Source organism: Ictalurus furcatus, chromosome 28 (assembly GCF_023375685.1).
Source record: "Ictalurus furcatus strain D&B chromosome 28, Billie_1.0, whole genome shotgun sequence".
Classification (NCBI taxonomy): Eukaryota; Metazoa; Chordata; class Actinopteri; order Siluriformes; family Ictaluridae; genus Ictalurus; species Ictalurus furcatus.
The window spans coordinates 9346104-9370282 of record NC_071282.1 but is presented as its reverse complement, the minus strand read 5'-3'; the positions used below and the strand labels follow the sequence as shown (position 1 = coordinate 9370282).

The following is a 24179-nucleotide window of genomic DNA, read 5'->3' as shown; positions in this document are numbered from 1 at the left end:
CACAGCAAACAGTGGAAAAAGTTAAATGCAAAATTAAACAAAAAAAGCAAAGGAGAAAAGTACCACAAAGTAAAAGACACAACTCAAGAAGTAACTTCAAGGGGAATTTTTTCCTTAAAGTCTCCCCCACCTCACCAGATATACTGTATGTCTACTAAATGAATGTTGAATAAATTCAGTAAAAAAACCAAACCACTGATTCGATTCTGGCTGGCATTTTATTGTTTTGTTCTTTTAATGTAACCAAAGGATACTTAATGCAGAGAGTGAGTGTGTGTGTGTGTGTGTGTGTGTGTGTGTGTGTGTGTGTGTGTGTGTGTGTGTATGTGTGAGCCCACACAGCATTAACAATATTCCTCGCTGACTGAGTCTCCTTTGCAGGTAACTCCTGCAATGCCACCAGTTTTACAGGAACGAGTACGGCTCTGACGTCCTCCACTGCAGCTAGACCAGGAAGACCAGCAGCCCCAGTTCCCCAGCTGTTCTATGGGCTGGTCTTTGTCTGCAAACACAGAGGAATGAGGGGCACAATACATCACTGATTAATTAATTCACTGACTAATTACACAATATCTGACTAATAAGTTTACACAAAGTATGCAACAGAACAATGTTTCCCTGCCACACAGAAGCCTTTTTAAAATATATGATTTTTTTTGTTAGGAGTTGTAATACGTTGAGAATCTATCAGTCTCCTTCACTCACCTTTAATTAGTTCATGACGGATGGTCTGGCAGGCAAGGCCTTCAAAGTGCAATGGGCACAGGCATATGCAATTGCCATCTACCTGGGCCACAGTGCCACCATTCTGGCATGGCTGGCACTTACACACACTGTACTCTGCCATGTATTCATTCAAGGCCCTCTGCAAGTTCTCCCTCCTTGGTTGGGCATCAGGGAAGTTCAGAGGGATCGCATTGTAGATGGGCTCAGGCTGCAACAGAGAATTATAGTCAGATCAAATGTACATATATAATAATTAGATGAATAAGTTGTATCATCTATGTACAATTTGGGAAGAAATGTAAATGGTGCTCTGCAGACATGTGCACATTTTAAACATAGGGATGAATTTGCAAATTACTTGCCGTGCATCATACAGAATCACATTTGTGTATATGTATTTATGTAAGTGTATTTTACAAAAAATAAATAAATAAAACAAAAAAGCTCATCTATTCACCCCCCCCCAAAAAAAAAAACAAAAAAAAAACAATACAAGCCGAAAGACTTATTAATCTAAAATAATATAAAATGCAATTTAAAAAATTTAAACTCCTACAAAGTATGAAAGTTAACAGTGGCACATAAGACCCAGCAAAGACTGTTTTCCAATCAAGGAGTGTGTTTACGTCACTGTGGATGAGCGCAGGCAGGTCTGAGAGTGTCGCTGCCCACTCCACATAATGACTCCAGTCTAGCACAATGTCTTTACTGAGCCCAGACTTCATGGCCGCTGCTGATTTTGGGGAGCCTCCCTTCACTGCACTGATCACCTTATCAATCAGTGGCTCACTTTCATCTGCCACTGTTGGACAGAGACAGAAGATTTGATTGAATTTGTGTTTTTTTTAAAAAAAATTACTTTTTAGAGAAGACCCAATGGCATTCAACAATTTTATATAATACAGGTTATAGTTTATTTATGCAGATAGAGACGCATACCTGTGTAATCATGTTTCAGCTCTGTACATTTGTCTGAATTGACTGTGCCTGGATCTAGACCTCCAGTGACCTGGAAATTTAGGTTAATCCCAATTTTCAAGCAGTCCTTCAGCAAAGATTCTGTCTTCTCTGCAAGCCCAAAGAGAAGCAGCACTAAAATTAACTTCTCTGTGATATGCCACCTTTATAGTGGTGCTTGAAAGTTTGTGACCCCTTTAAAATTTTCTATATTTCTGCATAAACATGACACAGAACAAAATCAGATTTTCACACAAGTCCTAAAAGTACACAACGAGAACCCAATTAAACAAATCAGACAAAAACATTATACTTGGTCATTTATTTATTGTGTGAGTGAGCACCCTATTTTATTTAAAGAACAGGGATCTATCAAAGTCTTATCTTCACAACACATTTGTGGAAGTGTATCATGGCATGAACAAAGGAGATTTCTGAGGACTTCAGAAAAAGAGTTGTTAATGCTCATCAGGATGGAAAAGGTTACAAAACCATCTCTAAAGAGTGTGGACTCCACTAATCAACAGTCACACAAATTGTGTACAAATTGAGGAAATTCAAGGCCATTGTTACCCTCAGGACTGGTCGACCAACAAAGAGCAAGACATGTAAGGTCATGACCATGAGGTCATAAAGGAACCCAGGGTAACTTCTAAGCAACTAAAGGCCTCTCTTATATTAGCTCATGTTAATGTTCATGAGTCCACCATCAGGATCACACTGAACAACAATGGTGTACATGGCAAGGTTGCAAGGAGAAAGTCATTGCTCTCCAAAAAGAACTTACTCTTGTCTGTGATTGCTTTATTATTGAGGACGTATACAAGTTCATATTCTCCCCCAACTCTTCCATTCTTGGTGTAATGAGTCCCGTAATCCTCCAAGAAGCCAAAATACTGTCCCTTCTCATATTCTAAAGGCAGTGCATCTACGTCATCCAAGAATAACTGAGAGACCTCCAGACCTCGAGACCTCATTCTATATGTGCCTAGTTGCACTTTGCCCTTCACTCTGAAGAAGGACTTTTCCTGCAAAAGGACATGGTGTAGAAAACAAAAAGACAGATCATGGTAGTTTAAAACAGAATGTTAGTACTGTGTATCTGCGTACAGGTTAAAAAAAAGTTACAACTACATTAATTAATCCATAGAAAACCTTCAAATCCCTGCAGGACAATCCATGCATGATAGCCTGCTATTTGTTTATATGGACATCATGGGGAAAAGAAAGTACACCCTTCTTCATATATATTTTAGTTATAAGCCTAAATAACAGTTGTGTGGTTCTCAACAACTTCTATAAACAAACAAACCAAAATATTTCAATATGTAGTCATTTTTTCCCCAAAAAGTAAACCAACACTCAGAAGTAGACTTTTTCTGTAGGAGTTTATCAATCAATTTGAAGAAATTTGGAGCCACTCTTATTTAGAACTTTGCCTCAGTTCATTGATGTTTGAGGGCATTTGTTTATGCACAGTTCGCTTAAGATCCCACTACAGCATCTCAATGTTGGTCAAAGGTCTGGACTTTGACTTGGCCATTCCAACACTTTGATTTTTGTCTTCTTTCACCATTCAGATGTCAATTTGCTTATGGACAAGTACTTGTGGCATCTCATAGAGCAGGAACGAGCCTGATATGACCATTTACTCGGAAGAAAGAAACATTTGTGTGGGGGGAAAAAAAACAATTTAAATTTTTTTTTTTTTTTTTTTTTTTTTTTTTTAGAACTTTTCTCTAAATATATTGCCCCTAGATGGCTAGGTAAAAAACAGAAATACTTATGAAAAACTGCTAATTATTAAAGCCTTGAGTGTCTACTTTCATATGAGCCATTAACCACTACTGTGGAGTGTGACATCTCAAATAAATTCAATGCTGAACACAGGTACCCCCCAAAACAGATGAAAATTCCATTTTTTGGCTAATGGTAAAAAGAGTTAATTAAACAGTTAATAGCTCTGAATGTCTACCCTTGGTTTGAACACTGGGATTGCATTTGTTGTTAAAAAGGATAAACCAACATGAAGACCAGAGAGCTTAAAATATAGCTCAAGGTGCAGACTTTCAGCTTTAATTTCTGGGTATTTCTGGGTCACCAATCAAGAGAAGCCTTTAGCAGAGTAAATACAGAGGGTTTACCCAGGGGCAGGTTTACCATTTTGGGGGCCGTAAGCAAAGTCAGGACATGAGGCCCAAATCTTCTCTCTCCTGAGGCAACATTGATATTCAATGTCAACAGTAAATACAAGGCAATGATTAAGTTTTCAAAAGGTCCAAGAGGTTCTCCTTGTAGATATAATCTAACATCTCTGCAGATGTAGATATGTGATCTGGAAAAACAGAGCTTCCATTACTTCAAGAATTATGTACTAACTGTCAAAGTCTCTCAATGCTCCAGTTTCTTACATGATTCATCCAGGGTGCTCTCTTGAACTGCATTCTTCATGTTATCAGCCGTATACAGAAATCCAAACAGAGAAAACAACACAAAGAACAAACTGCCAGGATGTCAGATCCTTATACAGATTCTGTGCCAAACACAATGTCTCTCCATCCTTCTTTTCTGATGCATGTTCACAAAGTACAGTTGAGGCCTCTACCATCTCAGACAACTGGTGACATAGTGCTTTTATACTGTCAATGCAACATTCCCATCTTGTTGTTGAAAATTTTTGGCAGTGAGTTTCGCATGGCTTTGCAGGATTGATCAGTATTGTACTGATCCCAAAAAATGTCACAGAAAGCACAAATGACTTAGCAGCATCAGCCACAACCAAGTTCAGTGAATGACTGCTACAGAGAACACACAGAGACTTGTTGCTGATCTCAAGCAGTCTTTTCTGGACTCCCTGCTTGTATCCCATCATGTTACTCCCATTATTGTAGGACTGACCACAACAATCTGAAATGTTCAATTTGAAACTGTTAAGCTGCTTAGTTACGGTATTAAACAAACCTTACCCTATGGTATCATTCACAATGACAAATCCAACAAAGTGCTGTGCAATGTTTGCTACCACCAACGACTCACAATTCATAATGCGAAGCACCAAGGTAAGTTGTTCATTGTGACTAATATCTGGGTATGCAATATGCAGTACATTATCACAGAAAAGTACTATGCCTTTTTGGCTTTCTGAAGAATTGCATACTTTGTTTTCTCTCCAACTAATGCAATGAGCTCGTTTTGGATGATATTATTGAAATAGTGATCTTTGATCTTCTATTTCTCAATTCTTCTAAGGTGTTCACTCATTATACTCCTTATATTATTATATTCCTTTCTACTTATCCAGACTGGTAATAAATGAGGTCAAAAGGAGTCATCAATTGAGTTAACCGCTTGTGGCCAGCAAGGGCCCCCCCAAGCCTGCAGGGCCCCATGCATTTGCGTGGTTTGCATGGTGGTTAACACCACTACTGAGTTTATGACAAGATGTACAACATTGTTAAGCTTCAAAAACATGATTAGTTCACCAAAATCATATTTAAAAACCTGTACTGTTGAGACAAAGATCACCAGATAGTAGCAGAATGATGGGAGGACGAAAATATAGAAAAGGGAAGGAACAAAGTATAAAACCTCAACAATAAAGCATGTAGTGTTATGGCATGGCCATGTATGGCTGCCGATGGAATTGGTTCCCTTGTATTTATTGATGATGTGACTGCTGACAAAAGCAGCAGGATGAATTCTGAAGTGTATAAGGCTATAGTATCTGCTCAGAGTCAGCGAAATGCTTCAAAACTCATTTGACAGTGCTTTACAGTGCAGATAGACAATGATCCGAAACATACTTTGAGCAAACCAAGAGTTTTTTTAATAAGTGAAATGTTCTGCAATGGGCAATTCGGCCACTTGACCGGAATTCGATTAATTAGGAATTTCACTCGCTGAAGGCAAAACACCAACAAGCAGGAACTGAAGACAGCTGCAGTAAAGCTCTGGCAGAGCATCACCAGGGAAGAAACCCAGCATCTCATATGGGTTCCATACTTCAGGCAGTCATTGACTGCAAATGACTTTTTGCAACCAAGTATTAAAAGTGACACTTGTAATTACCCTCCAATTAAAACTGAAAGTCTTCACTTTGTGCTCATATTATTTATTTGATTACAACTTGTATATACTGTAGTACACAACTGAAATAACAAGAACTTTGTCAATGTCCACACATTTCTGTACCTGAATTTATTATGATAGGAGCAGCACAATGCATAAAATCATGCAGATACAGGTCACCAACAACCAAGCTACTGTCAATGCATTGTGCTGCTACCATGATTGGCTAATCGGATAATTGCATTAATGGACAGGTGTACAGCCATTCCAATGACATTTGATATATATGATTAGAATTATATTTAATTATTATAATTTAGTTATTAAATATATAAATAAATTATAATATAATTATAATTTCATTGTTTAGAATTATAAAGATATTTTGTATAAATTCAGCTCTAAATCTGTATAATTGGGGAATGTGTATAACAGATTTTTTCAAATAATTATTTTTACTGTAAGATTCAATGAGAACAGCTTTGGTAAAACTTACTCTCATGTATGTCTCATCCAAGAACATTCAGAGTGTAACTGTTGCAGTTTTGAAATACTGTTATATAGTTAAATGTTAATAAATGTTTATTGACAGTGCAGCAATTATCATTTCATTTTAAGTAAGTTTCAACAGTGTAATTTTCTTTTCAGTACAAGGAACGGAATTCATGGAATTCTTACATGGTAATCACACATACATACATGCTTATATTGAAATCTTACTGATTTATAAGTCAATTTGGATAAAAGTTTTTGCTACATGATTAACTAAGAATGTAAGAAGCATTTTACTTACCTTAGTGGTGCTGTGTTCTGTGATAGTTTTGATCATTTCTCTCTTTTCAGTCCCTCTGTCAAATCCAGCTGTGACACTCACAGGTTGTGTTAAATTATTCTGAGCAGATGAGTCAGTAGGTGTGAACTTGAAGGATAATCCTATGCTTGTTTTGGAAGTGATATCTTGGGTGATTTCACTCAGCAGTGAGTGAGTGTCTTTGTAGACCTCTTTAGAAGTAGTCTCTTCTACTAATGTCTGGAGGTAAAAGAACCAGTATCAGCATAAATGTTTCACATTTACTGAGATGGGTTATGTTGGACTGTTTGTCTGTGTCTGTTGGTTTCAATGTGCTGTGTATTTATTTATATAAATACACAGGGCATTTTAAAGGTTACATCTGATTCTTTTTAAAGGAATAATAATTCAGTGAAAAATCGAATTTTCCTGGTTGTTATCTATATAAAGCATGTGAACTTTAGCTTCAGTGTAAAGCTAAAGTTCATGTGTGTTAGCTTCAGACTGAAGCAGGGTCATATGAAACTTAGCTTCAGTGTGAAGGCTTACAGTTTGCCCTGTCACTTGTGTAGGTTCTGAATCTTTTATATCATGAATGATTACTGTGTATGAGCCTGCTTTGTCTTGTCTATTCTCTGTTTTGTTCTGTCCTTTTGGAATTAATGCTATCTTTGATTACTGACTCTGCCTGCCTTTTTGACTTTTGTTTTCAGATTGCATATCATATGAAATTTATTGGTATTTGACCTGGAACATTCTAACTCTGCCTTTTGTCATAATAACCTCCTGCATATGGGTTCTTATAACACGCCTGAGAGCCCTTTGTTAAAGAAGGCTTCACCTAACACTGGCTCCAGCAGATGTAAGTGATCTGCCATCTGCTGTCGCTTTCCAAAGTCACAGCTCCAGCAGTTATCCTCAGACTTTGAAGAATTAATCTGGGTTGTTAGAGAGGAACAGGGAGCACCCCAAAGTTAACATCTGGGAATGCATGTGAGTAACACAGTTACTTCCGCTAACCTGGATGTTTTTCAACATCATATCCTTGTCGCTCTACCAAGTATAATGGTTTACCTGGAAAATGTAAAGGCTTTCTAATGCAGTGTGCCAATCTTATATGCAAACTCACCCTTCCTGAGATGTGGATAAAATCCCTATAGTGCTTACCTTGCTAAATGGGTTACCATAACCGCTGACCTGATGAATCTCAAACAAACCTATGCCGAAAGAGTTTTTTTTAATCACTCCAAGTGTGAAAAGGATACTCCCACTAAAGTCAGGTAAACATTCTACTGCTGATTTTGTGCTAAAGTTTTGCACCCTCGCATGGATTCAATGAGCCAGTGGATTCAATGAGCCAGTATGAAAACCATGTTCAAACAAGTCCTCACCGACCCACTCTAAATGGAATTAGCCTGAAGAGGTGGATTTTGCTCTTATAATCAGATTATTCAACTCGCCATTTGGACTGATGATAATCTGCTCAATGTCATGAGGGAGAGTCCAGGGAGAGGGATGCACAGAACTTCTTTATTACTGACAACACACAGAGGAAACAGACTCAAGGAATAGTAAACACGAAGGAACCAGGACAACCAGAAACTAGTGATGGGTACTTTCAAAACTTCATGAACCTTCCAAAGGTTTGCGAATATTTTGTTTCGAATCAGTGGTTCAGCATGTGTATCAAATTGAGCAAGTCACGTGATTTCAGCAAACGAGGCTTTGTTACGTCGTTACTGTTTCGAAATGTCCATATTTCGTCACTAGGGGGTGTTGATCTCCAGGTAAACCAATGAACCAGTGTTTAATATATAATTTGAACTGTCCTCTGGTCAGTTTTATTATGAAGGTTTATAAAACTGAAATGATTCAATAGTGTTTGTACTGATCCATGGTCAGTGCTCGCCTCAGGATGCCTTGTTAATCATCTGACAAAATCCCACCAAATTTCCTGTGGGTTATTACGTAGGCGAGAGAGAATTTGGACAGCTTCACATTTATTAATCTTCATTTTTCATGACCAAAACAACCTATAGTTATTCACAATGAGGAGCCTACAGGTTACAAAACCAAGCTCAAGTAGTTGTCAGACAGATGTTAAAAACACAGCACATTAAAAAACAACAACAACACAACAATAAAATCAAAATAAAAAAACCCCCCTATTTTTAAATGGCACTTATAACAATGTGGACAGGGACCCAGAATGTGAACCCAAGACAGCAGCATGCCAGTTGAGAACACTGTCGGCTCCCCGACATACTTCCTTGTTTGACACAAACAACATGTAGGTTATAATTTGTCAACGCTTGTCTGAATCGTTGTCAAGGATGTTTCGGATCAACACATGCAAGTGACCACTAGGTGTCACCGTGGAGAGAGTTGTCAGATTGTTTCGAAGCTTCGACACTATATGGCACATTTGCATCAACTGCTTCATTGTTCCACGAAGCCTCGGTCTGCCCACCACTACCAGAAACTACTACAAAAACTCAGAAGCACAAACATAACCTAACTTGATGCAATGCTGCAACAACTGAGGAGGAAAAACCTGAACTTATATAGAGCACCAATCAAGCAGGGAAAATAAAACATGGGTATGGTTAGACAGGAAATGAGGGAGACTACAGAAGAAGTTGTTCTGCAAGGACAGTCAGTGTGCCCTCTGGTGGCCAATGGTGGAATTGTCCCTAGGGGGCCATGACACTCAGGGCAAGGAAATAATGCTCACAACTCTCAGCCCCAGGTCATCCACTGTCATGGCAGAAGTCAAAAAGATGGGAATTTCACAGGTGAATCTATTTGCTGAAGAGAGGGGCACCATCGAGCAATGTGCACACTGATACTCCAAAATAAGGAACAAAGCCAGGTTAGCAAACTTGTTACTCCAATGATAAATGCATTACCCTGACCATAAAGCTATCATTTACATTTATGACTTTTGGCAGATGCCCTTATCCAGAGTGACTTACAATTATGTAATGTTACTAATTTATACATTTGAGGGTCAAGGGCCTTGCTCAAGGGTCGAGTAGTGGCATCAGATGTCCAATGCCTTAACCACTGAGCTACCACTACCCCTATTTCCCTGCTCTTGTTGACTATGGGGCTGCAGGGAATTTTATGGATGAAAATGTGGCAAAAATATTGAATTAACCTCTTGTCCCTCTCACAGGTCCCAGACTGTCAAGGCTCTTGATGGAACACCATTATGCATGGGAAAGTTTTCTAAGTGCACCATTGCCCTTCAAATACAGATGGAAATCATTGAGACGTTCATATCATTATCATGTTGAGACGTTCATTCATTATCCCTAAATCACCTAATACACCTTAGATTTACCCTGGTTATCAGATCTCCTGGAAATCTGATGAGTTGAATGAAGGAAATGAAGATGAGTTAACCGTCTGGAGTCAAACATGTTATACCAACTGCCTTTCTTTCAGGTTTTCATCAAGGATGTCTCTGTACATTGCTGCATTCATCTTTCCCTCAATCCTGACTAGTCTCCCAGTTCCTGCTGCTGAAAAACATCCCCACAGCATGATGCTGCCACCACCATGCGTCACTGTAGGGATGTTATTGACCAGGTGATGAGTGGTGCCTGGTTTCCTCCAGACATGACGCTTGCCATTCAGGCCAAAGAGTTCAATCTTTGTTTCATCAGACCAGAGAATTTTGTTTCTCATGGTCTGAGAGTCCTTCAGGTGCCTTTTGGCAAACTCCAGGTGGGCTGTCATGTGCCTTTTACTGAGGAGTGGCTTCTGTCTGGCCATTCTACCACACAGGCTTGATTGGTGGAGGGCTGCAGAGATGGTTGTTCTTCTGGAAGGTTCTCCTCTCTCCACAGAGACACGCTGGAGGTCTATCAGAGTGACCATCGGGTTTTTGGTCACCTTCCTGACTAAGGCCCTTCTCCGCCGATCGCTCAGTTTGGCCGGGCGGCCAGCTCTAGGAAGAGTCCTGCTGGTTCCAAACTCCTTCCATTTACAGATGATGGAGGCCACTGTGCTCATTGGGACCTTCAATGCTGCAGAAATGTTTCTGTACCCTTCCCCAGTTCTGTGCCTCGATACAATCCTGTCTCGGAGGTCTACAGACAATTCCTTGGACTTCATGGCTTGGTATGTGCTCTGATATGCATTGTTAACTGTGGGACCTTATATAGACAGGTGTGTGCCTTTCCAAATCATGTCCATCTATCCATCCATCTTCTATACCGCTTTATCCTTTTCAGGGTCACGGGGAAACCTGGAGCCTATCCCAGGGAGCATCGGGCACAAGGCGTCATACACCCTGGACAAGGTGCCAATCCATCGCAGGGCACACACACATACGCATTCACACACCCATTCATACACTACGGAGACTTTGGACCTGCCAATCAGCCTACCATGCATGTCTTTGGACTGGGGAAGGAAACCGGAGTACCTGGAGGAAACCCCTGCTGCACGGGGAGAGCATGCAAACTCCGCACACACAGGGCCCCAAATCATGTTCAGTCAACTGAATTTACCACAGGTGGACTCTAATCAAGTTGTAGAAACATCTCAAGGATGGTCAGTGGAAACAGGATGCACCTGAGCTCAATTTTGAGTGTCATGGCAAAGGCTGTGAATACTTATGTACATGTGCTTTTTTTTGTTTTTTATTTTTAATAAATTTGCAAAGATTTCAAACAAACTTCTTTCACGTTGTCATTATGGGGTATTGTTTATAGAAAAGTTGACGAAAATAATGAATTTAATCCATTTTAGAATAAGGCTGTAACATAACAAAATGTGGAAAAAGTGAAGCGTTGTGAAAACTTTCCGGATGCACTGTACATTTATGGGGTGCTGGCACAGGCCTACATTTGCCCATCAGTGTCACCTGCTGCAGCTGGTTTCTTCTTCTTTCTCATGGAAAAGAAGGATTATGGGTGTAGAATCATGGTGTGGGAGAGTGTGGAGATAGACTCAGCCAGAATCTTACCTGAGCACACTTTCAAAGCACAACAGAAAACAACAAAAACTTGTGGCATTCACTCTGTCAGGATAAGTAAGTGCACATCTCTCCCAGTTTTGGACATACAGGAATTCACTGAACCCAGAGGTTAGTGGAGAATCAATTCTGGTGGAGGACTCTGAAGCATAATGTACAACAGTGTGTCAAAACTTGTGCAGTCTGTGTCCAGACCTGGACCTCCCACCAACTACCCATCAGACTTCTTGAACCCCTTCCATTACCCCAATGATCCTGGTCACACGTTGTCATTGACTTCATTGGTGACCTCCCGACATCTCAAGGTAACATGACCTTATTTACTTAGGTACTTACTTACAATACTTACTATTATTGACTGCTTTTCCAAGGCATGTCACCTCATTTCTCTGCCTAAACTCCCCACTGCTATGGAAACTGCAGAAGTAATGCTCAAGGAAATCTTCAGATTCTATGGCTTCCCAGAGGATGTTGTCTCTGACAGGGGGTTCAATTTATGTCCCGTGTTTGGCATGTTTTTTGTAAACAACTGAACATTACTATCAGTTTCACCTCAAGCTACCAACTACAATACAGTGATCAGACCGAGAGGCTGAATCAAGAGATTTGGAGGTTTCTTTGGAGGTTTCTTCCTAATGTGCTAAGAACCAGCAGGACTGGAGCTGATACCTGCCATGGGTGGAATATGCACAGAACTCCCAGGTCCATTTCTTGACAGGCCTCAGTGCCTTTCAGTGTGTCTTGTGTACTTGTCTTGTGTTCTATGTACAGAAGCATCTAGCAGGACGTCATCAGCTCATTGGACCTTCACTAGACCTTCAAAGTCCTTAGAGGCTCTAATATACTTCGTTTTTTCATGCATATGTCGTATGCATAGCCTTTCAAAGTATACTCCATTTGACATGTACGTGTACAGATACGGTTGATGCATGCACATTACAACAACTTGCACTACCCCTCCTGGCCTGGAGTCAGTAAATAGCATTAAAGTAGGTCTTTTGTTGTGAAGGATGACAACAAAGAAGAATCACAACAACACAAAGAAAAATTTTTTTAAATCAGTAAATATGTTTCCTATGAGGTTATTCACATGAAATTTTCAACAGACATCAGTTTTAACTCAAGAAATCTCGTCTACACTCAGACTACACTCTCCCAGTATTTCATAGGCTTGTCCAAATGAGTTGTAGCAAACTTTAAACAAGCTTTGACATGCCTTTTCTTTAGTAATGGAGTCTTGCGGGGTGAGCATTAGCAGTGGAGTGCATTGCCTATTGTTTTCTCTGTGACGATGGTACCTGCTGCCTCCAAGCGTTTCTGGAGCTCTTTCTGAGTGGTTCTTGGCTCTTGGGCTACTCTTCTGACTATTCTTCTGACTCCCTGGTCAGGAATCTTGTGAGGAGCTCCTGTGTGTGGCTGTTTGATGACAGAGTGATGCTGTTTCCACTTGTGGATAATGTTCCCAATGGTGCTTACTGGAGGATTCAGAAGATTTTAAATACGTCTGTATTCGATTCCATCAATATTCGATTCCATATGTTTTGCAACAATAAGGTTGTGAAGGTCTTGGGAGAGCTCTTTGCTTTTATCCATCATGAGATGTTTCTTGTGTGACACCTTGGTAACGAAAAACCTTTTTATAGACCATCAATTTACTAACCCAGCTGATATTAATTTGCACAGATAGAGGGTATAATTACTTATGGATTTCAGCTGCTTCCTTGCCTTACCTTGCCTTTGAGAACTGTTTATTCTTAGCCTGCTTTTTTCCTGTCATTCCACTTTATTACATATAACTTTATTTATGGACTTTAATGTTGTGAATTCTTTATATTTCCGGATTTCTTGAGTTAATACTGATGTCTGGTAAAAATTTAATGTGAATAGCCTCATATGCTGTACAAATCCTTATACACTTTAAGGCTAGAATTATACAAATGCGGGTACTTTCTAATCCGCACTCGTTTTGTTTCTGTCTTTTCCATTTATTCTAGGGTTTTTTTCAACTACCTTGACAATCAATGGCCCTGGGTCACTGTTGCCACTTTGTGGAACAACTAAATAGTGCAAAAGAATTAATGCACATGTGCGATCTGCACATACAAAGTACGTGCGGTTAGAAAAATCAGGTGGCGCACATACAGTATGTGCGAAATTTGCGTCGCATGCTTTTGAAGCATGCTTTCTACTTAAAAGTGAACCCAATATCGACAAAGTAGAACTCCCACCATATTACCATAGTGAACCAACTTTCCATATCTCACTACTCAAACCCTGTCGCTCTGTACCATCTCACCAGGTACCCAGAGTTAAACATATTGGAGGTTGAGGGAGCACCTGCATACAGTGGCAGAAAACTCCTCAACTCCAAGTTCTAGGGTAACACAATGCACTAACTGGTTGCCTGCGAGGGACACAGGCCTAAGGAACTATCATGGATCCCTGCTAAGGACATTCATGGGCCCTCCCCAGATCTCAGACTTATACTTCCAGAACATCGTGATCATCCTGCCCCTAGACGCAAATGAAGACCCCACTGCAGGTTTGGCTCAGCTTCAAGAGCCACCTGTAACATCCAGTCTAAATAAATTCCTGGCAGACTGCCAGAGGGTGCCCTCTCCCAGTTTTGAATGTTTTATATATTACACATTTACATTTGATTTTTCACAAAATCATTCCTTTAGAACGAATGTACCTCATAGTTAATGACAGCAACATTCCAGGGCAGCCTGTTGTAGCTCAATGTGGATGGCTCCTTGACACGGTCACATATTCCTTTATATACTTTGTTATTAAATGGGTTCATGCGAGGGCCTGTGCCTAGAATGTTGATGCTGTTGGGTGAAAGCAGAGATCTATTTAGCACATTTACAGTATGTGTAGGACATGTGATCAACAAGTAATATAATTCTAGCCTATCATGTTGTACATATTTTTCAATGGGTTTTGATGTTTTTGTTCTTCGTTCTATTCTGAGAGCAAAAAAAAACACTTTCAATTGTAAGAGCATATTTGGTATGTATGCTGTCACATTTCTGTTATATTCTGCTGGATTCTGATTCATATTGCTTGTTGTTTCCACCCTGGTGTATGTCCTACTTATGTTCTAAATACAGTTGTCATATGTTCTACTGTTATTTGCTGCTTACCCGTATCCTGCATCCAGACCGATGTCTGACTCAGACACGGCCACATTGCCACATGGAGAGCGGATCTTATCACACTCATCCTCATCAGTTGAGTCATCACAGTCATTGTCCCCATTGCAGACCAGCCGCTTTTTAATACAGAAGCCTGTGTGTTGAGACAGTGAGAGAGGATAAGGAATCAAGCATGCCTTAAGCTGATCAATCTTCTAGGCTGGATAATTAAAAGAATACTCTGCTGTTTATTTCAACCTAAATTGTATCTACTTCACCCGTAGCATCTTTGCAATTAACACAGACAAGTATTTTGATACAGTTGCCTGTACTGAAAAAAGAACACAAAAATTGCTTACTCAGAACTCACTCATAATAGAAAAATGAGGTCTTTGTACTTAGGGTTTGTCACGATCTCGCCAGCAGAGGGCACTGCGGCGATGACATGCACGAGCAGCTGGAGAGCGCGTGCACGTGCTTGAAGTGCGCATGGACGCTAATACTGTGTTTACAATGGACATGTGCACTTGTTTTGGTTCCTGTCCTGTCTATGGCATAAACACTCATTTAACTATGGCAGGAACACTCTTCTAACTAGAGCATGAACCTAGGAACAGGAAACTAGACAGAGCATGGACACATTACCGCCTGGCACCATTATACATTCCGTCTTTCCTTTAATCCGTCATTAATCTACGCTAATACTGCCCGTCGTGCGCAGCAACGCGAGGGGTTTAAATAACCAGTCACAATTACCTTGCTGACATCTGGTAACATTTCACAACACAATCCTGTCCCGTTAGAAGAGTGTTCCTGCCATAGTCAAATGAGTGTTTATGCCTGAGTTAAAGGAGGGTTCATGCCTGAGTCAAACGAGTGTTTCATGTCCGAGTTAAATGAGTAGTTAATGCCTGAGTGAAACAAGTGTTTCATGTCCGAGTTAAATGAGTAGTTAATGCCTGAGTGAAACAAGTGTTTCATGTCACAGTTGTGTTCTAAGTGCAGTGCTTTATTCCTAGTTAAAGGATAAGTAAGTGTTTAAGTTTCATGTCCTTTGCTTAAGTCTAAATAAAGACGTCACTCCTGCGCTTACTTCCTGTTTTGAGTCCTGTTTCGTAACAGGGTTGGGCAATAATGCAATTTATGAATGAGTATTGATTGCGATTTAGATTTTTAAAAAAAAATTATTCTTACATAATGCAATTGAAAAATAATGCAATGTATTTGAAACAAAGTTTTTTTTTAATTAGAATTAAATGTAGATGTGCAAAAATAGTAACAGCACTATCTATAACAACTGGTTCAAACAATGGTTCTTATAAATGAACAATATTTAAATAAAGAATATTTAAAAGAACCATTGTTTGAACCAGTTGTTATAGATAGTGCTGTTACTATTTTTGCACATCTACATTTAATTCTAATTCATTTAATTCCTGGGAGAAAGAAATTATTAATGTGGTGGAATTATCATATTCATGTCACAAAAAACATGGTGCCCATTTACTCCATCAAGAAAGAAGGGCTCGTTAAGTTGTGCAAACAATGGTTCTTTTAAATATTCTTTATTTAAATATTGTTCATTTATAAGAACCATTGTTTGCACAACTTAACAAGCCCTTCTTTCTTGATGGAGTAAATGGGCACCATGTTTTTTGTGACATGAATATGATAATTCCACCACATTAATAATTTCTTTCTCCCAGGGGCTCTTGTCATTTGGAACAGAGTTAGAAAATGTTTCAGCTAATGGTGCATTTGACTAGAGGTCACAATTTGTAATTCCCAAACTCCAACCAGTAAAAGTCAAAGAAAACGCCCACCCAATTCCTAGTCATCAACTTGGGGTAGTCTCTCAAATACAAGTTTCTTCCATGTTGACGGTGTGATGTCAAATCAATATGGATTTGACGGAGGTCAGTCAAATGTAGTATTATATTTTACATGAACTTATTCAGCTGTCTTTTCAAATTCATACCATTTGCATGTCTTTCAAGTGATATTTCCACCTTTCTTTGCTATGAGCTTATTCCTCAGCAAAGTGCTGCCTGTTCATCTAACCGTTTTTTTGTCTACTTGCGCGCAGTATCGCAGGCTGTAATATGCGTTTATCATATTTATAATATTGCTTTGTATTGGTTTAAAATTTTGATTAGCATTTATAGATTTTTTTTTTCAAAAATTAAATAGGTATATGTAAACATGTACAATCTCTATTAGAACATTCTGAAAATCGTGTTAAAACATTATTAGAATTAACGTAAAACATATACGTGAAAATTGCCCAGCAATAGCTGTACTACACAATTTATATTTCTATTCTTCATTAAAACTGATCACAATCACACCGTAAACAAAATTTGGTCAATATATAGTATTCCCTCCCACTAATCAGGCAAGAAATATTATTCTGATCGGCCTGGTATTTTTCCTTGATTACTTGGATTCAGCCAAACAAACAAAGCAAACATTTCAAAAACAGTGCTGAGCTAATCTGTATAAAATGCAAAACCTACTTTTGTGAACTAGTCCAAGGATGTTTGGACTTTCTTCATAAAATTGATGCCAAAATACTCAGGAGACTCTCACACTTTAACTATCAAAAACATGTAGAGATTTGTAAACATAATGGCTGTCACATGCTGATCAATTTAGGTTACTCAGATTGCTATATCTCATGTATTGTATGGGTTTCAAAGTCATACCAGGTTGCATGAAACCTGAAACTCATGTTCAAGACAAGATTGTGAGGTAGCAAGTAAAGCTTTAAGTGTGGTTCTACATAGGCTAGGGGGGTAGGTTCAAATAGCTGTTTCTCAGGAACTCTAGGTCTGATCAAGCTTGTACAGATCTGTAAGTGGATTTTTAATGATGACAGGATTACTTAAAAAACATGGCTGCCATCAAATTTCAGCAGGTATTTTACAGGCTTAGCATTGAGCTAAGAACATATGGAACATATGACCACATCACACCTATCTTATCCACCCTCCACTGGATCCCAATCAAATTTTGTATTGATTATAAAATATTACTATTGACCTATAAAGTACTTAATGGTCTTGCACTGCAATACCTGAGCTAACTTTTGGTATTTTATGATAAAGGTGCAGGCTGTTTGTTGGTACATCAAATAGTGAAGGCTACAGAAGGGGCAGAGCTTTCCACAAGAGCCTTCCAATTAGTGTTTGGGACTCAGACACAGACTCAGTGTTTAAGTCTAAGCTGAAAACATATTTGTTTAGTCAAGCCTTTTGTGAATATTTGTTTCTTAGGTAAAGCAGCATATCTAGAGGTTTTGTCATTTGATCAATGACTCATTTCTGTGCTCAAGAGCAGACTATGATTCAGCCACATCAGCTATACTCTTGCCAGTAATAACCTGATTCGCAGAGGAACTCATTTGTGGAGCAAACAGGTAGTGGATCTTCCACACATTGAGTCGTTGGTTTGCAGGGTTTTTTTTCTCCAATGGGTTGTATACATCTTTGACCTCCAAACTGCCCAAATATTTCAATACCCCTGGAACGATGCTAAAACAAACATGGGAAAAAACAAACAAACACACAATTTACATCTGTAAAACTGATTCCTCTCGTCATCCTTCTCATGACGCTTTTTAAGGCATTGTAAAAAAGCATTGTAATGCTTTTTAAGGCATTACAATCAAGATGATAAATTATTTCTGATAAAAAATTCATTCTGTATGTAATTCACAGTACTGTTTAATATTTTATTAGTGTGTGTGTGTGTGTGTGTTACCTTACCATGGTTTTAGTGCAAGGGTCACAGGGCGCCCACACAGTCCAAGCTGTCATTTTACAGTCAATAGGTATTGGTTCTCTTACCTCCCTTGCTTCTCTTTTGGACCCTTGCCTTAACGGGAAAACAATATATTTATAAAGAGAATTTCAAATCCTGATAATCCATTCAAATGAATCAAATGTTAAACTTTACCATTCTCCAATCTGAAACACATTTGCAAAAGTATTTTAACCTACTGCAGCCTATATGTAATCTAATCTTTGTAAATGTGAATCTCATATTGGGATAAACAGTGAACCATGATACTTGGATAGACGGTTATCATGATATACCTCCCCACTCCTACTATATATTACAGCATACATGTATTTGACAGTTTGTATAAGAGAAGGCATACATACATGAAATCACCCACGCTCATTCCAGCAGTTAGCTGCAGGAAGCAGTATGTAAATAGAGCTGTTAACATCAACATCCTCATTGTGAGACTTCAGCCAGGACTGGTAGACTGGTGTCTGTTCGTGTGTGGGGGGTCTTTAGTACATCTGGAGATTGGACTTAGTGTTAATAATTTACCAAAGTAATGCAGAGTTACTGGATAAAATGTAGGCATGCTGACTTTAGTATTATTGCCTAATTTCATGATTTCCCAATCTCTATGCAGTTATTTTTCCAAAGGTTATGGGAACATGAGCAAGTACTAAGTACTAAGTGCTAAGAATTAAGTATATTACTGTGAGTTTTAAACATTTTAAGTAATGTGTTTAGTAAAACAATTTCAAGAATCAGTTAATTTAATTGCCAAATAAAATTTAAAAAATAGATAAATAAAAAATAAATAAAAAATAAATCAATAAAAAAATAGTTTTGAGAGAACTTACCTACCTACCTACCTACCTACCTACCTAGTCTTCCACCCACCCACACTATATGGCCAAAAGTATGTGGACACCTGATAATCACACTGATATGTGCTTCTTGAATATTCCATTCCAACACCATGGACATTAATTATCAGGTCAGTACAAAAAAACAAACAAACAAACAAAAAAAAAAACATTTTAGATTTCCAAACAAAATTAACTGTTACAGAAAAATGTATGTCAGTAAAGAACTTAATATATTTTATAGTCAACTTTTCAGACAAAAAAAATAATGCTGGCTGTCAAAATTTACCAGCCAAATTCCTTATAAATCAGCACAAAATGAAGGTTAAAAACATGTCTTTGTGGCTCAGAATTTTGCACAGTACTGTATATACTATATACACTTAAAGTATGTATATCTAGACTTTTGCGTGCTTGAGTTGTTTCTACTGCTGCACCAATGCTGCATGTTTGGTTTTGTCTTTGCCCAGTAATGACAGTGATGTGACATCTGGGACTGGGGAAGGGTTTAAGGACAAAAATGACAACAAAAAACATTATATGTACAATATACTGCATGTATGTATCTATTACACACACACACACACACACACACACACTCATATTGTATATGTGTAACAATTTTTGTCCTTAAACCCTTCCCCAGTACCCAGATGTCCCCATCACTGTCATTTTTGGGAAAAGACAAAACCAAACACACAACATTGGCGTAACACACAAAAGTCCAAAAGTCATTGAACTATTAGGTTGCCCAATCTTATCAGGGGCTTCTGTCTGCATGTGTTGTTTGTTTAATTTTCTTTTTTTAAACACCCTTTTTAAGTTTGAGATTTTGAGTTTAATTATTTCCTTATGATTATCAATGGTGATACAGATCTGTCAGAACTACGCCTATTTCCTGTACAAAGATAATCAGGTTGAGTGACTGTAGAAAAGAGTAATAATATCATGTAAAGGTAAATGTATACTTAAACAATATTACTGTCAGTATCATATCTAAACAAACATGGACATGTGTGATGAGGAGAGAATTTCAGGGAGAATTTCAAAAGCATCTAAAACAAAAGAAATTTCTTCACAGTATTACATGACCACTGACGATCCAAACTGACTTATGTATGCATAATATGGTAGTGCAAATGCCTATGTTAACACGTAAATAGAATTTTTATGTGATAGCAAACAAATACTTTAGATGTTAAAATGGCAATTGCCAATAGAACACAGTCAATCCATATCTGTAATCTGAATTCATCTGCTTTTAACTTCAAATAATTAAAAAAAAAATAACACCAGAATACACTCACAGTTCCAAAGAATCATATCATATGGTCACATCTCCTTCAGGAGCACTCCATGAGTTTCATGTTTGCTGAACCTAAAATTAATATTACTTAATTAATCAACCTTAATGACAATTAACCAAATCTCAACTATCAGAAGCCCCTTATTGTCATGTATATCAGAGAAGGAACTCTGAACTACAGTTCCCAGCAGCCACTGCACCTCACCACATGTTCATAGCTTCTTTTGTTATTAAACTCTTTATCAGCACTTGCATCTGTCTCCCTCTCCGAATCGTGACAGAATGTAAGACCTCAACATGGATGTAGCAGAATTTTCAAGAGTCCAAAAGGCCCTATATGAAAAGGAAAACCGAGGTGGGAGAAGGAGGGAAAATACTCCCTAATTAAAAACAATGGCTTGACGTGATGTACTCCATTATGGGGTATGTCAAAGGGGAGCCTTCCACCAGGCTGGAACCATCTCCTACCCCCCCCCCCCCCCCACACTATGGATCTGGTTCAGCTTGCAGAGTCGACGGACAACGTTGCTCAGTCTCCCTGCTTATCTGAGGATGCCGCTCAGTATCCCTGTTCAGCTGAGGACGCCGGTCAGCATCCCTGTTCAGCTGAGGACGCCGCTCAGCATCCCTGTTCTGCTGAGGACGATGCTCAGCATCCCTGTTCTGCTGAGGACGACGCTCAGCATCCCTGTTCTGCTGAGGACGACGCTCAGCATCCCTGTTCAGCTGAGGACGACGCTCAGCATCCCTGTTCTGCTGAGGACGACGCTCAGCATCCCTGTTCTGCTGAGGACGCCGCTCAGCATCCCTGTTCTGCTGAGGACGCCGCTCAGCATCCCTGTTCTGCTGAGGACGCCGCTCAGCATCCCTGTTCAGCTGAGGACGCCGCTCAGCATCACTGTTCAGCTGAGGACGCCGCTCAGCATCCCTGTTCTGCTGAGGACGCCACTCAGCATCCCTGTTGTTCCACCTCCCAGTGCAGCCAAGAGCTCTACTTTTCTTTCCTGCTCTGCCTTGGACGTCACTAAGCCAGGCTCCGCTTCAGACGTCGCTCCACCTTCCTATTCGGCTGAGGATGTCGCTCCTCCTTCCTGCTCGGCTGAGGATGTCGCTCCCCCTTCCTGCTCGGCTGAGGATGTCACTCCCCCTTCCTGCTCGGCTGAGGATGTCACTCCTCCTTCCTGCTCGGCTGAGGATGTCGCTCCGCTTTCCTGCTTGGCTGAGGATGTTGCTCCCCCTTTCTGCTACATGGATGACATCGCTCCCCCCTCTAGCCTCGCGAAGAACCTTGCTCCCCCCTCTGGCCTCGTGGAGAACATCGCTCCCCCCCTCTAGTTTCATGGGGAACGTCACTTCCCCCTCAGGCTCCACCTTGAGCTTCGTTCCTCCCGCTGGCTGTGAAGTAGCCATCGTTCCGTATTCAAGACAGGCCAGGGATATCATGTTATCTCTCTGTGGTGCGGAAGAGACCGCTCCACACCTGAACCAGTTCCTGTCTGAAGTCGACGTCACGGCTGACCAAGTTCTGTTCACGCCAGAGTCTGCTGAAACGGCCGACCGAAGTTTTGCTTCCCTGTTCCGCTGAGGACCTCGCTCTGCCTTCTTGCCCTACTGAAACTGAAGACCCAGCTTCCCACACCTGGGTGCTGTCTAGCGACCCTGGCAAGCCTGCCTCAACCTCAGGCCTGCCCTGCGGCTCCTTGAGGAGCCTGCTATCTGTTGGACAATGCCTGACACAAGATCCTGTGAAGACATTTTGCCCAGATGGCCAGGACTGCCAAGGGAGGGGGTGTTTTCTGGTGCTCCGGGAGTAGCACCTTTTTGTATATGTGTGTGTGTGGGGGGGGGGGGGGTTGCTTCTGTCATGTATGTCAGAGAAGGAACTCTGACAGTTCCTAGCAGCCACTGCACCTCACTGCATCAGTCACATGTCCACTTTCACCTGAATCTTTCTTGTTAATGAGCACTCATGTGTATATAGCCACAGTTTGCACTGCACTCCTTGTCTTACATTTGTTTTTCTTTGCCATTGTCTCTGTTGCTGTGTTTATGGTCTTTGTTTCACGATTAGTTTTTGCCTTGATGTTTTGCTACATGTTCATAACTTCTTTTGTGTTTGTTTTCATTGTTATTAAACTCTTTTTATCTGGACTTGCATCTGTCTCCATCTCCAAATAGTGACACTTATAACTTTTCTACAGTAAATGTATAAACTGCAGCATTTAAAGCTTAGTTTACAAACACAAATGATCAGACTTTTAGGGTGCTTAGCATGACATGCAAACATGCAATGCACTAGCTGGTTTTCATTATGGTAGTTGAATGATTACAGTTATTTTCCCAAAACACCACAATGGTAATCTCTTTAAATAAACACAAAAAAATGCTACTTTTATGAAAAATGCTTTCTGAAAAATCGCTCTATTTTTTAGGTTTGCAAATCATGGTCTTTTCGAATTTGATTGATAAATGTTCATTAACTGCAATAACTCTTTCTGATACCTAATTACAAGTGTTTTTGTACTTTGACTCCAATAGAAATATAAAAAGAAAACCTCTAATTGTATTTAGGTACAATACTTTTTGCATTTTGTTAGATTCTGAACTTATAGCATAGAAATGTGACTACAGGAGCTACTGTTATGAACAGACATAACGTAAGCTAGCCAATCTTATGGTTATTTCCAAGAACAAACAACTCCTGAAATAATGTAATACTTGTCTGCATCAGCTAATGTTTAGGGAACACCATTGGACTATCGAACAACTAATCATAGTAATATTTAACTTTGTTTACAATCAGTTGAACTTACATTTGTGCTGCTATCCTCCTGCCATAATGGCACCGCTGAGTACAACATCAGCATCTAAAACCCCTCTGTAGGGCTTATTTTTTACAGAGAAGTGAAAAGAACAAACGTATGGTTGCATCTGTGGTTTTTTTAAAACTCAAAGCTTTTAATCAAAGCCAAATGAAGAGTTTCTAGGAGGTGGTGGAGATCCTATGGCATCTTACATCCACACTCAACTCTGGTCCACAGTTTATGGTCAAAACACATTTGCTCTAAGGAACCTTTTGTTTGTTCCATTTGTTATGACAACCCCCAAATGCAGTTGGCCGGGTCAGCAGCTGTAGACCTCATGTCAGATGAGGAAGATGGAAGTAAAGATGAATAGTCAGTGTCTATCACTGATGAGTCCAGAGTTATCTGCACTGTTCCTCAAGCTGCAGTAAAGACTGAAGGTTGCATCATGTTGGCCTGTTACGTTTCAAGGTTGGAGTTCGGAAGCAAATCACAGATTTTCAAAATAGTTTATTAAACGAACAACAAAACAAAGACACTAAGACAACTTGGAATAATACTGTGGCAAAACTAAACATAAACTAACAAGATAAAGAAACATGGTAACATGGAACACGGAAGTCTACGACAAATGAAAGACAGAAACAGTGCAGACAATGGCTATATACACAAGTGTGCTCATTAACATACGGGAATCAGGTGCAGGTGGTCATGTGACATGTAGTGCAGTGGCTGATGGGAACTGAAGT

The 24179-nt window shown here is 39.6% G+C and overlaps 1 protein-coding gene across 1 annotated transcript; it reads right to left on the bottom strand.

Moving 5' to 3' along the window:
- Positions 1-266: 266 nt before the first annotated feature.
- On the bottom strand, positions 267-18973 carry c9 (complement component 9). Its single transcript, XM_053617645.1, has 11 exons — positions 18835-18973; positions 18436-18544; positions 18051-18201; positions 14678-14822; positions 14224-14362; positions 6545-6781; positions 2471-2711; positions 1666-1794; positions 1353-1528; positions 706-934; positions 267-502 (listed from the first exon to the last, which is right to left on the bottom strand). Exons 1-11 carry the CDS (start codon positions 18912-18914, stop codon positions 345-347), a joined length of 1794 nt encoding a protein of 597 aa, XP_053473620.1. The 5' UTR covers positions 18915-18973; the 3' UTR covers positions 267-344.
- Positions 18974-24179: the final 5206 nt, after the last annotated feature.

Bases quoted from the DNA above. Each gene is read 5' to 3' on its own strand.
- c9 (XM_053617645.1), bottom strand. From the start codon at position 18,914: ATGAGGATGTTGATGTTAACAGCTCTATTTACATACTGCTTCCTGCAG. The intron at 14,363-14,677 runs GTAAGCAGCAAA...TTCACCCAACAG, and splicing joins GGTCTGGATGCAGGATACGG to CATCAACATTCTAGGCACAG. The intron at 1,529-1,665 runs GTATGCGTCTCT...TCTGTCCAACAG, and splicing joins GCTGAAACATGATTACACAG to TGGCAGATGAAAGTGAGCCA.